The 14,202-nt window shown below is 40.4% G+C and overlaps 1 protein-coding gene across 1 annotated transcript in view; it reads left to right on the forward strand.

Moving 5' to 3' along the window:
* Window positions 1-5,467, forward strand: part of LOC109398706 (ELAV-like protein 2) — a 48,721-nt gene extending 43,254 nt beyond the window's left edge. Inside the window, exon 4 of the mRNA XM_029855413.2 lies at window positions 119-5,467. Coding sequence (XP_029711273.1) covers window positions 119-467 — 349 coding nt within the window. The 3' untranslated portion in view covers window positions 468-5,467. The remainder of the gene's footprint in view (window positions 1-118) is intronic.
* The last annotated feature ends 8,735 nt before the right edge of the window (window positions 5,468-14,202 follow it).

The following is a 14,202-nucleotide window of genomic DNA, read 5'->3' on the forward strand; positions in this document are numbered from 1 at the left end:
AAACAGTTTTCAAATTAAATTTGCAATCAATGTCAAAATTTTGAATAGAACGCGACCGCTGAAAACGGCGTTAGGTACGCCACAATCATACTAACGTCGTTTCCCATTTCCTTTCCAGCCTTCCTTCCAATTTCAGTCGCTACTCGCCGTTGACCGGTGACCTAGGCACTTCAGTTCTCTCGGCCAACGCCATCAACGGATCAGGCTGGTGCATCTTCGTGTACAACCTGGCCCCGGAAACGGAGGAGAACGTCTTGTGGCAGCTGTTCGGCCCGTTCGGTGCCGTGCAGAGCGTCAAGGTCATCAAGGACCTGCAGACGAACAAGTGCAAGGGCTTCGGATTCGTCACGATGACCAACTACGACGAAGCCGTGGTCGCTGTCCAGTCCCTCAACGGGTACACCCTCGGAAACCGGGTACTCCAGGTCAGCTTCAAGACGAACAACACCAAGTCGAAAACGAACTAAAACTGGGAAAAATTCTAAGTTTGTATTCTTCCCACTCACAAAAAAACACACGGTTTTTTCTCGCAGATGAATCCCACGTGAATGACAGAGAAGCGCCCCACCCTTGCCCTCCTCCTTACTCCTTACTAAGTCCTTCACTCCCTTCCAACGAAGAATACACACAGAAAAATCACGTTCGCAAAGCACTAGCATTTGTCAACTCATTTTTTCCTGATAGGAATCACTTCAAAAGACACCTGTTCCTTATATAGAACGAAGAAAACCCAGAAATATGCAGTGTAGAAAAGTAGCGTCTCCTGTGTTGTTTTCCCAGAGGATTCTGATTTACTTTGAATGCATGCAACAACACTCGACAAAAAAAACCGAAAGGAAATATCATTCGTAAAGCTATTACAGATATCAAGTGAATCAATGGAATACTCTTATAACAAAAATTTATTAAGGAAAATATACGAAGACGAAGTGAAACAACAGAAAGGTGCAATAATATTTCAAAAATATTGTATATAGATGAATACAGAAAATAATTTGATATTTCCTAACTAGCGAAAACAAAATGCGAATCAAGCCGAATTACTGAAGAAGAACAACTAATAGCAGAATCATTTAAAACTCAAAGAAAAGCCGAAAAATATAATTGTTATTAGCCGTTTGCCGAGGCGGTTGAGGCGCGTTCGACCGACAGCTGGCGCCATCTGACGACGAGCACCCCCTAGTACCGACGAAACCAACCCGCTTGCTGTAATTCCACGCACGAATCGAAGGAAATTAGCGAATTTTACCGAACGCTCAATGTTTACTCCCAGACGATGAAAATGAAGCAAAAAAAAAACTATAACGGAAGTGTCGACGAACCCAGTGAAAACAAATATAAATGTGCAATAATGTATTAGAAACATGGTACTATCTCTATATATTTAAATGAATATTAGCCAAATTGATTCGTGCGGATGAACGGCAATCGGGGCTGGTGGCGCGAAAGCTCGTCGCTCGTTCGAACGACGGCCGAATCGCAGCCGAACACCGTGTCCACTCGGCAAAACGCTGAATGATCTCGTAACTAAATTGAAGCTAATCTTAATATAACGCAAACAAAAAAAAACTCTATTTATTTATATACTAATTTATTCTTGAATGTTTCAATATGACGTGAATAGTAAACACAGCAAACAAAAAAAAAACAGTGAAATCATAAACAACGCGTAATTTTTAAGGAGGCAAGCGATGATGACGAAGGCGAAGAAGCAGAAGAAGATCATGAAACCAATGGGAATGGTGTAATAAGTTCATTATATTCTGTAACCTTATAATTGTAATCTCATACATTGTATATTTATTCAATGGATAATTTATTTAATCAATATTATACAAACTTAACGCAACAAGCAAACAAACGTAAACGCTAATTATCGATGGATTTTTGAATTTTTAAAAACATCACAACCTAACCACAACAACGCAAATGCAATTTTAAGTAAAACTTCTCTTAAGCCGTATTAATCTTGAAACTCTTCTTTCAAACTGTGTACACTTTTTACTCGAATCGAGAACAGAAAACCCTGCAATCGATCATCTATCGCTCTCTATCTTTCTAGTTGTAATTGTTCTCCCCCTCAATTTTCCTAGCAAAACAAACAAGAAAAGAAGAAAACGAGAAACAGAGCACTTTGCCCGACACACGAAGCCGAAAGGGACGAACTTTGACACTTCAACACACGAACACAGGTACACACGCTGAACAACGCAGTTTTATTTGACAGACACCAACACACTCACTCACTCACCTACGCAACAACTGGATCTAGTCACCCTAGTTTTTATGATCGTATAAATGGTTTTTCAATACAATTCTCTCGTGTTTGACTTTGTTTTTGACGTTTGTTCCTTGAATCAGAAGACGAAGACGAAGAAGAAGATAAAAAATCAAACAACCAAAAAAATAATGGAAGAAAATGTACCCGTACTGCAATTGATTTAGTGTTATGTTTAGCGTTTAAGCGGGAGAAGGCTGAGGAACTAACGCAAAGAAAGGAAAATATTTTTTCGTGACTCGTACTCGTTTACTAAAACCGAAAGGAAATTGAATTTAAGCAAATTTGACGTCTACTAAGTAAAGAAAAATATTCAAAATCATACTCTTACAAAATGTTGGTAGTGAAATTTTACTTCAGTGGGTTTTTTCTCTCTTATAATCCCTTATATCAATGTTTATATTCGTGATCAGTTTTTAAACTAAATTTAAATTAGTGGAACTAAGTTTAAGGTGAATTCGATACTAACTGGACTATTGCGCTTAACTAAAATTGAAACTTAACTAATCCGAAAACGGAAGCCATCTTGTGTGACGCATCGTAGGTAGGCGGAAGGACAGCAAGCAAGCATGATGAAGAAAACGACAAACAAATCTGGTACGCACACAGAAGCGATCTTTGATCTTTGTTCAGATTCCTATTTTCAGAACGCTCTCTTTGTTATCTCTCCAAGGCTACTTTAAATCAATTGTGTAAGCTAAAAACAAATAATAAAGTATTAGTCAACCGAAGCAAAACTTACGTAAATTTAGTAGACAAAAGGTAAACATATTGATGATTTTACTCATAAACAAAAAATACTTTCCTCGATTTTAGTCAAAATTTTATTGATTAGATATTGTATTCATATAAATTATTCAAATCGCAGCATACGCAATATGTTTAAGGGGAAGTATTGTATCAATTAATTGTGCAAGTAGACACATCAAAACAGCAGCCATCATGGGAGAAATAGAATGAAGTGTGCCATCCGCCGTTTGACAGCTAACAGGAAAACAAGAAAAACAATCAGAGCCATCTAGGCTCGCATCACTTGGATGAAATGTCAGTTCTTAGTACCGAATGCTTCACTCACACACACATAGCACAAACAGTAAGTACGGTCACATTCAGCATAATAATTTGACGGCATAGCCTACTTGTTCGGGTATTGCGAGACAAATAATTTACCCTATTTTCCTACACTTGACGCACACAACCATAAGAACGTAAACGAACACAGACACACACAAAAAACGAATTTGTCACAGATTCGCGCATTGAAAACACGCAAACACAAGCAAAAGCAAGACGAGCAACTTGTCATTAGTATTGATATTGAATTTTATGTATTCGAAACAAGAAAAGTAAAAGAAATTAAAGAAAATTATAAGATACATGTTATATTTGCATATTATTATAACGAAAACAAAAAAAACTACTCTATTATCATTCATTGAAGAACAACTGAAACAAAATGAAAGCGCAAAACTGTTCCAGAATTATCCAGAACTCATTTCTCAGCCGTGATGTAGCCACTGTAAACAACCAATCGCAAATCCAATCCGAATCTCCCATTCTGCAAACAGAGGACAAGCAAAATCCATTTACAGGAAACGACATACCGCAATTTTTACCCCCCGTTGTATTGAAGAAAAAGACGAGCGAACGAGCAAAACCTGTTATTTTACTAGGCAAAATATTGACCGAAGCAAATAATCCCCGAAACAGCAAGAATAATAATAATAATTAAACAACATAAGGCAAAAAACAACTGTTGGTAAACAATGAGACTGGATGTAAAAGTTTTTAAAACGCTCAGTGTAAGCGAAGCATTTGTATTCAGCGCGCAAACTTACGAAATGAAGACAGAACCGAACTCCCGAAGCATACGTATGTAGCGAACACCTTCCACATGGAGATTAAAGAAGAAACAATAACCGACGATTAGATGAAGAAAAGACCGAAAGCACACAAGTGAGTCGACACGTCAACGAATACAACGAGCAAATCATACGGAGAAAAAAAAATACATTACATTAACAGATTAACAAAGAAAACAAACACACACAAATCGATCGATCATTCACACTTCAGTCCATTGTGTGTGTGACCAAGAGCGGCAGAGGGCGCACACGCCAGAGCAAAAGAGAGAAACACCAAGATGACGCTTTTAAGGACCTACCATCTTCCCGGATTGTTTACATTTTCCAGACCTCGAGCAGACATTTTCAATTCCACACACACATTCCCGCACACCGAGACTCCATTTTGACTGAACGTCTACTTTCCGCGCAACATTGAACAACAACAACAACAAAACTAATCTCCATCCATTTGTTAGACGACAGTGACAACAGCTATGAACAGAAAAACAAAACTATGACATTTAGAGGGAAAATATATGAAAAATGATAGCGCAAAATACACCACCATCAGAGTAGGCCACGTAATCCGTTAGACAGTATAGGTCGCGCCGAGGGGCCCCTCAACGCGCAAACATTGCGCGCATATTCACTCGATCCCACTGCTCTGCTGTTAGCTGTAGTCTGGTTTGGGACAAACACCCACTACAAGTAGGAAATTTTCTCACTCATGTGAAAAACCAATACGCTTATTTAGACCCGAAAATTGTCCCTCAACTCAGAGCGAGAGCCATTTTTCCCACCTTGGAGATTGAGAATCGTAGAACAATCGTTGCGAAAAAAAAAGTTGTCTGTCTATCGGAGACCCCTCGGTGCGATCAGCCGAATAGTAATCAAAGCAAACCATGACCCATTTAGAGCATATGTCAGACCGAAATTCAATATGATTGTTTCAGTATGCAAGCAAATCTATATTAATGGCAAATTGTATAGAGAAAGAAATTAAAGTTTTATAACACAACTAACAACCGATGAAGCATTTTATTTTCGAATCATAAAAAACGCATTCAATGGTCACAGGAAAGAAAATGGAAGCGCAAATCATCGGGCTGTCTGCGTCAACAACAGCAGCAACAACAACAACAGCAGCAGTGGCAGCAGCAAAACCAGTGAAATATGTAAAACTAAATAATTAACAAGAAAAAGTAAAAAAAATATTATCAGTATTCAAAAAATCCCCAAATTAATGGAAAACTAAGCTACAAAACCTATTTAATTGATTTTTATGTCATTTTAGAAAAAGAGGAAAAACGGTAATAAAAGCAAATAAAACAGTTTAAAAACAGTCTTCCTCGTTCGAGTTTTCTGTTTCTTTAGTACCGAACCGCATGAATGAACCTTCTTCCCTAATCCCAACGTAAGCACCATTAACCTACAGCTACAGCACCATCGCAAAAGTTCTTTCCATTCTAAATGTCTCGCGCGACTGCAAAGGGGAAGAAACCGAAAAGAAGCAAAAATAGGGTCAATGCACCCCATCGCATACACTTGACTTGCACACGCGATGACAACCACGCGCGGGCACACCGAAAGCAAAGGAGGCACGTGTTTGCCGTTACCTAGGATATGGCGGCCGCAGCGGACGGTCGCGGGGTAAAAGGGAGAGAGGAGTGGAAAGTCCGAAAAATTTAACGCCGTCGTCGCTCGCCGTCTTTGATCCTGATTGGAGGGGCAGGCGAACACACCCTTTTTCGGGTCTGCCGAAATGCTCGGTCGGTACCTACGGGTGCGGCGAGGACGGGTAAGGATTACTATATCGCTGTTGTATGCGTGAAAATTACACATGTTTAACCGAATGGAAAAAAGGAAGCGCACTTTTATGAATTGCAACAGAATTAAGAAATGTGAAACCGATTGATTAGGAGCTAACAGATGAATACGAGCAAAAAATATTTATACATTTTATTTTATTATTTTTATTTAAAAAAACTAAATCAATAAAAACTCACATAAACTCGTTACATAAATAACTATTATGCAATTCAGTGTCATAATTCCTATTTTATACAGCTCATTTCAGTATCTTAATGACCAACTTTTCCGAACAGGTTCATTATGCAACTGAAATGAGTTACACAATAAAAAATAGTTGCCTAATTTTCATCATGCAACTCATTTGAGTTGCATTATGAACATTATGCAACGTAAATGAGTTGTATAATAACAAGAAATCTCTCGGCAAGCCTCATTGGATAAATGTATTATTCGCGCTGAAAAAATCAACTTTTTGCAACTCGTCACATAAATAACTATTTGAGCTTATTAAGCATGTGTCATGTGCAAAACATCTTTTTAGTTTTAGTAGTAAATTTTAGGGTTTTTTCCGTTTTCTGTTTGTCCATAAATAAAATATCAATGTGAAAGGGTAAACTGTGAAATGTTCGGTATTACAGTATTGTTCCGATTTTATCACGCCTATTTTGAAAAATTCTTTTAAATATTTTACAAAATCTATACGCATTTTCAATATTTTCAACGTTGCAAAACACGCCTTCAACATTCATTTTAAAGAAGAGGGGAAATACTTGCTCTCAAATTTAATGTCAAATGAATGAAAAATGAAGGACTGACGCGCGGAGGCTGTGATAAAATCGGAACATTACTGTACTCTAACTACATGTTGATAAATTATGTCACGTTTTTTTTTAAATTGTACTACTTTTAGACTTGCCCGGGCCACTCAAGAACTCGTTGAACGGTGTTTCCTGATTGACAGTTACTTGTAATTATCCGAAGTTCTATGGCCACCTTAATAAACTTTTGGAGCACCACTAAGGCCACTTCAATAGGGCACTGCATGAAATTCTCTCCTTCTCTTTAACTCTTACAGAAATTTAGTAAACAACAAGGCCAAGAAACGTCAAAATCCCATACAAAATCAAAGCAATGCAGTGCCCTATAGTCCACGAGCCGATTTTATGAATGAAATTTTGACAGAAGCTAGCGTCCTAACACGTAAATATCAATATCATTATCAACAATGTTGTCACTTCGTAAAATGGCTCATATCTTATTATCACTTTCGTGACGAACCAGCGATAACAGTTTTGCGTATTTTTTCATCTGTTTAGTCTTTGTTCTATGTGATGTAAACTGTTTCAATAATTCAGCTATTTCTTCTCGCGTTAAGTGTTATACGGGCGTACCTACAATGATCGATTTCTCTTCATCGATTTTCTCTTCGGATTATTCCGGGAAATACGACCAATATTCGGATGATCTCTTAGTGTGTTTCCGTTAAGAACGACTATGACTAGCATCTGAAACAACAAAAACAATCGAAAATGATTTGCCGGCCAAGTTATTAATCAAGGAGAAAATCGATGAAGAGAAATCGACCATCGTTGATAGCGCGAGACTTAAAGGCCAAACACAATGACAACGGCAAAACGGAACGGAACGGCATGCACGGAATGTGCTAAAACTGCCGTTGCCGTTGGGCTGTTCCGTTTTGCCGTTTCCAGCTCACAATGAGAACAGAAAACTTTTATGTAAATGAATGCTTGCTTGTTATTTACTTTGATTTGCTCTGTTTAAAAAATCAACCTCGCAAATTCAAATTCTGGTATTTCTCCTGGAATTCATTCTGATGTTTTCTCAGGTAAACTCTATGAGGCATTCCTAGGAGTTCGTTCTGGGATTCCTCCAAGAGTTCCTTTTGAGATTCCTCCAGGAGTTCCATCTAAGATTCCTTCAGGAGTTCCTTCCAAAATTTCTCCAGAAGCTCTTTCTGGGATTTCTCCAGAAATTCCATCTGGGATTCCTCCAGGAGTTCCTTCTAAGATTCCAACAGGAGTTCCTTCCAGAATTCCAGTTCTTTCTGGGATTCCTCCAGGAGTTCCTTTTGGGATTCCTTCAGGAGTTTATTCCAGGATTCTTCCAGGAGTTCCGTCCGGGATTCCTCCAGAAGTTCCTTCTGAGATTCCTTTAGAAGTCTCTTCCGAGGTTTCTCCAGGAATTTCTTTCGGGATTCATCCAGGAGATCCTTTCAGGATTCTTCCAGAAGCTCTTTCTGGGATTCCACCAGGATTTCTTTCCGAGGTTCCTCCAGGAGTTCCTTCTGGGATTTATCCTGGAGTTCCTTCCTGAATACCTGCAGGAATTCCTACCAGGATTTCTCCACGAGTTCCTTCCAGGATTTCTCCACGAGTTCCTTCCTAAATTCCTCCAGGAGTTCCTTCTGATATTCCTCCAGGAGTTCTTTCCGAGATTCCTCCAGGAGTTCCTTTCAGAATTCCTCCAGGAGTTCCTTCTGGGATTTCTTCAGAAGTTCCTTCTGGGATTCCTTCTGGAGTTCCTTCTAAGATTCCTACAGGAGTTCCTTCCAGAATTCCAGTTTTCTCTGGGACTCCTCCAGAAGTTCCTTTTGGGATTCCTTCAGGAGTTTCTTCCTGGATTCTTTCAGGAGTTCCGTCCGGGATTCCTCCAGGAGTTTCTTCTGAGATTCTTTTACAAGTCTCTTCCGAGGTTTCTCCAGGAATTTCTTCTGGGATTCTTCCAGGAGTTCTTTCCGGGATTCCTTCAGGAGTTCCTTCCGGGATTCCTGCAGGAGTTCTTTCCGAGACTCATTCAGGAGATCTTTTCAGGATTCCTCCAGAAGTTCTTTCTGGGATTCCGCCAGGATTTCCTTCCGGGGTTCCTCCAGGAGTTTCTTCCAGGGTTCCTCCAGGAGTTCCTTCCAGGATTATTCCAGGAGTTCCTACTGGGATTACTCCAGGAGTTCCTTCCGAGATTCCTTTAGTAGTATCCTGCAGGATTCGCCCGGGATTTTTTTCTGGGATTCCTCCAGAAGTTCCTTCTGAGAATCCTCCAGGAATTCCTCCAGGATCTCCTTCCAGGGTTCCTCCAGGAGTTCCATCCAGGATTACTCCAGGAATTCCTTCTGGGATTCCTCCAAAAGTTGCTTCTAGAATTCCTCCAGGAGTTCCTTCTGGGATTCCTTCAGGAGCTCCTTCTAGGATTTCTTCAGAAGTCGTTTACGAGGTTCCTCCATGAGTTCCTTCCGGGATTCAACAAGGAGTTTCTTCTGGGATTTCTTCAGGAGTTCCTTCTTGGGTTCCTTCAGGAGTCCCTTCTGAGGTTCCCCCAGGAGTTCCATCTCCTGGAATTCCCCTCTAGCAGTTCCTTGCGGGATGCATCCAGTAGTTCCTCCTGGGATTCCTTCAGGAGTCCGTTGCAAGGTTCATCAAGGAGTTCCTTCCGGGATTTCTCCAGGCGTTCCTTTCAGGATTCCTTCCGAAGTTCGTTTAGGATTCTTACTGGAATGCCTCCCGAGATTGATACAGGAATTCCTTCTGGGATTCCTCCAGGAATAACTTCTGGGATTCCTCCAGGGGTTCCTCCAGGAATTTCTCCAGTAGTTGTTCCAGGAATTTCTCCAGGATTTCCTCCAAAAGTTCCTTACGGGATTTTTTCAGAAATTTTTTTCCCAAGATTCTTGCAAGCCATCCCTCTGGGATTGCGGGAGAAATTACTAAAGGAATCCCGGAAGTAATTTCTGAATGATTCCCGGAAGGAATCCCAGAAGAAATCCAGGGAGGAATTTCCGTAGGAATCACGGTAGAAATTCCTGGAAGAATCCCTGTAGGAATTCCAGGACGAATCCTGTGAGGAATCCCGGAAGAAGTTCCTGAAGGAATCCCGGAAGGAATTTCTGTAGGAATCCCGAAAAGAATTCCTGAAGGGATTCTGCAAGGTATTGTTGAAAAAATTTGAAGGAATACCTGAAGCAATCCCGGAAGGAAATTTTGAAGGAGTCCCTGAAGCAGTTTCTGAAGGAATCCCGGAATGAATTCCTGTAGGAATCCCGGAAAGAATATCTGAAGGAATCCCGGAAGGAATTCCTGAAGAAGTTTTGGAAGAAATTCCTGAAGGTATCGCGGAAAAAAATCGCTGAAGGAATCCTGGAAGGATGACTGGAAGTAACTGTTGAAGGAATTCGGAAAGAATTCCTGAAGGAATCTCGGAAGGAATCCTGGAAGGAAATTTACAAGGAATCTCTGAAGGAGTTTCTGAAGGATTCCCGGAAGAAATTCCTGATAGAATAGTGGAAAGAATTCCTGACGAAATCCCGGAAAGAATTCCTGAAGGAATCCCGCAACGAGTTCTTGAAGAAATCCCTGAAGTAATTCTTGAAGGAATTACTGAAGGAATCCCGGAAGGAATTCCTGAAATAATCCCTAAAGGAATCCCGGAAGGAATTCCTTAAGAAATCCTGGAAGGATTAAGAAATTCCTGAAGGAATCCTGGAAGGAAATTCGGAAGGAATCCCGAAGGAATTCCTGAAGGAATTCCTGAAGCAATCCCGAAAGGAAATTTTGAAGGAATCCCTGAAGCAGTTTCTGAAGGAATCCCGGAACGAATTCCTGTAGGAATCCCGGAAAGGATTCCTGTAGGAATCCCGGAAGGAATTGCTAAAGAAATCCCGAAAGGAATACTGGAAGGAGTTGTTGAAGTAATTCGGAAGAAATACCGGAAGAAATCCTGGAAGGAAATTTTGAAGGAATCCCTTAAGGAGTTTCTGAAGGATTCCCGGGAGTAATTACCGGAGGAACCCTGGTAGGAATTACTGGAAGAATCCTTGGAGAAATTCCTGGAAGAATCTCGGGAGAAATTCCTGAAGAAATCTACGGTGGACTTCATGGAGGAAACCCGAGAGGAATTCCTGGAGGTATCTCGAGATGAAATCATGGAAGAATCCCAGGAGGAAATCCTGGAAGGAATTCATGGAATTTCGGAGAGAACACTTAAAGGAGTCACGGAAGAATGTCTTGAAAACATCTTGGCAAAAATTTCGGAGAGAACACTTAAAGGAGTCACGGAAGAATGTCTTGGAACATCTTGCCAAAAATTCTTGGAGGAATTCTTGGAAGACTCTCGGGAGAAATTCCTGAAGAAATCTCGAGAGGACTTCCTGAAGGAATCCCGAGAGGAATTCTTGGAGGAATCTCGAGATAAAATCATTGAAGAATCCCAGGAGGAATTCCTGTAATAATTCTGAAAGGAATTCATGGAATACTGGAGGGAACACCTACAGGAATTCCGGTAGGATGTTTTGGAAAAATCTTGGAAACAATTCCTGGAGTTATTCCGGGTGGCATTCCTGTAAGAATGCCGAATTTTGTGAAATATCCGAGAATGAAGTCCTGGAGGAATCATGGAAGAAACACATAAGATTCCCGTATGGATTTACTGGAAAAATACCGAAAGGAAATTCTTGAGGAATCCCGTATAAGAAACTCTGCTAAATCAAGGAAGGATTCACTAGATGAAAACCGGAAAAAAGTTTTTGTCTTCACTGCAGAAACCCGGAATTTCTGAAGAAACCCCGGAAGAAACCCAGGAACGAACTGCTGGAGATTTTTTTCAATATTTCCTGAAGAATGTAATAGTAATATTATTTTCGAAGTACTTTCTGAATGAGAAATACCGGTAGAAAACCTGAAAGATTTCTGATTGTGAATTTAACCCTAAACTTCGAACTTCCTTCTGACGTAAACATAGCCCACTAATGATAAAATACGGCAAAAAGAAGAAACCAATGTTTTGGTTCGTCTCTGCCGTTTCTGCCGTTCTCCATTGTCCAGATTTTTGGAAAAAAAAAGTGCGTTTTAGTACAATGCCGTTCTCACCGTTGCGCACTCATTGTGAGCAACTGCACGGAGTTCCATACATTGGAAATTTGCCGTTCCGTTCCGTTTTGCCGTTGTCATTGGGTTTGGGAATTAAGGATTTTTGCAGGAGTTTCTTCAGCAATTCCCCCAAGTATGATTTCAAAAATTCCTCCAAGCATTTTTTAAACCTTTGTAATCACTTCCTCTAGTATGTAATTACTTAGTGGATCACTTCAGAGATCGTTCAATGATTCCTCTATACATTTAGTCTTGAATGCTTTTCCAAAAATAGTTTTTTGGAATTTTCAGAAGGGTTCACGCAAGATTTTTGCGGTTGTCGTCAGAAATTGTTGCATGATCTCTTTCAAACATTTATTCAGGTATTCTTAAAAATATTACACAAAACCACCCCAAGTTCCCTCTTGGAATTTCATCCAAAAATTCTACGAAGGCATACTCCAGAGACTCTCCTCTAGTGCTTACTACATGAATACTTTCAAAGTCTCTACCTGAAGTCCTGCAACCATGATTTTCCTAGCATGTTTTCAATCAAACCTCCGGGTACTCATCCAATGAATTTTCCAGGGACTTTATCTGGAATTCTTGCACAGTAATACCTCCCAGGATTCCTCCAATAATTATTCAAAAGGCACCTCCAAGAAGTTCTTTAGGAATTGTTCCCGCACTCCTTAAGAGTACATGGAGAAGTAGAATTTCTCCAAGGACTCCATCATAAAATCTTCCGGACTTCTACAGACAGAATGTTTACATCCAGTCATCCAAGTATTTCTCCTAGAGTTCCTCCAGAAGTTTTTCCTACGATTCTCACAAAGATCTATTTCATTCTTCCAAACATATCTCTGGTATTCTAGGAAGAATCCTTCTCTCTCGTTTGTCGGGTGAAGATCACTGCGTCCAGATTTTAGAACTATTGTGATATACCCTTTTGCTGTGAGGTACGCAAGTTATCACAGTAACGTATTTGTCAACTGAACTCAAGACCATCTATTTATTGATGAATAGAGATCCTGAATTACAGTATGTGACTCCCCCATTCTGGCGAGACTAGCTTTATGAAGCCAACCACGTCCTTGGGAGATAAGATCCTTATGTCAGCAGACCCTAAAAAGGGCTTGCTGAGAACTTTGAACCTACGTTGAGTGAGTGCACTGCAATAGCAGAGGATGTGTTCTGATGTTTCCCTCTCCTCGTCACAGAAGCGGCAATTTGAGGTTTGGATTGCTCCGATCTTTTGTAGATGGTATCTGCAGGGGCAGTGTCCAGTTATTAGACTGGTGTAGATGTTGAGATCCCTTTTGTTGAGACCTAATAGTTGTTGGGTTTTCTTGGGGTTTATCGTTACGAGCCTTTTGGATTGGTTCGTATGGGGAAGTGCATTCGAGTTCGATGTGATTTGACTGACCATATATTTGTTCAGTTCCATTTTTACAGAGCAGTCTGAGATCCCGCAGAACTCAGAAGGGCTCAGGGCCAATGAACCTTTCATTAGATCCATTCCTGGCTAGCTCATCAGCAATCTCGTTTCCCTGTAGACCCGTATGTCCTGGGATCCAATATAGGTAGACTCGATTGCGTATGGATAAGTTTTTCAAAGCCAGAATGCATTCCCACACTAGCTTTGAGTTACAAGTGTAGTTATTAAGCGACTTAAGTGCCGCTTGGCTGTCAGAGAAAATTCATATTTTTGCAAACCTATACTTTCTCCTCAGGCATAATAACACGCACTCTAATATTGCATATATTTCCGCCTGAAATACTGTGGGCCACTGTCCTAAGTGGACAGAGATTCTTGTTCTAGGGCCATAGATTCCGGAGCCTGTCAGATTATTCATTTTCGAACCATCTGTGAAGAAATTTATAGAGCCTGTTGGAACGCTGGGTCCACCTCCTTCCCACTCCTGGCGGGAAGGAATGAACACATCGTAAGGTAAGTCATAATTGACTACCGTTTCCATCCAGTCACTACAAATTCCTATTGGAATCCTTGGAAGAATTCCTGGAGGAATCCTTGGGGGAATACCTGGAGGAATCCTTGGAGGAATTCCTGGAGGAATCCTTGGAAGTGTTCCTGGCGGAATCCTTGGAAGAATTTCTGGGGGAATCGTTGGAGGAATTCTTGGAGTAATCCTTGAAGGAACTCCTGAAGGAATCCTCGGATAAATTCCTTAAGGAATTAAGAATTTCGCCATATGAAAAAGATATTTCAATTTCAATGATATTTTGGTTATTTTGGAGCAATATATATGGTACTTTTGAAAAATAGAACCATGACTGGTTCCTTTACACTTATGCATTAAAAGTTAAACATAAAAGTCAACGGTTTCGGCAAAAACAGGGGTGTCCATTTCGCCCCGGGTGTCCATTATGCCCCTAATCCCCCTAGATC

This window comes from Aedes albopictus, chromosome 1 (genome assembly GCF_035046485.1).
Source record: "Aedes albopictus strain Foshan chromosome 1, AalbF5, whole genome shotgun sequence".
Lineage (NCBI taxonomy): Eukaryota > Metazoa > Arthropoda > Insecta > Diptera > Culicidae > Aedes > Aedes albopictus.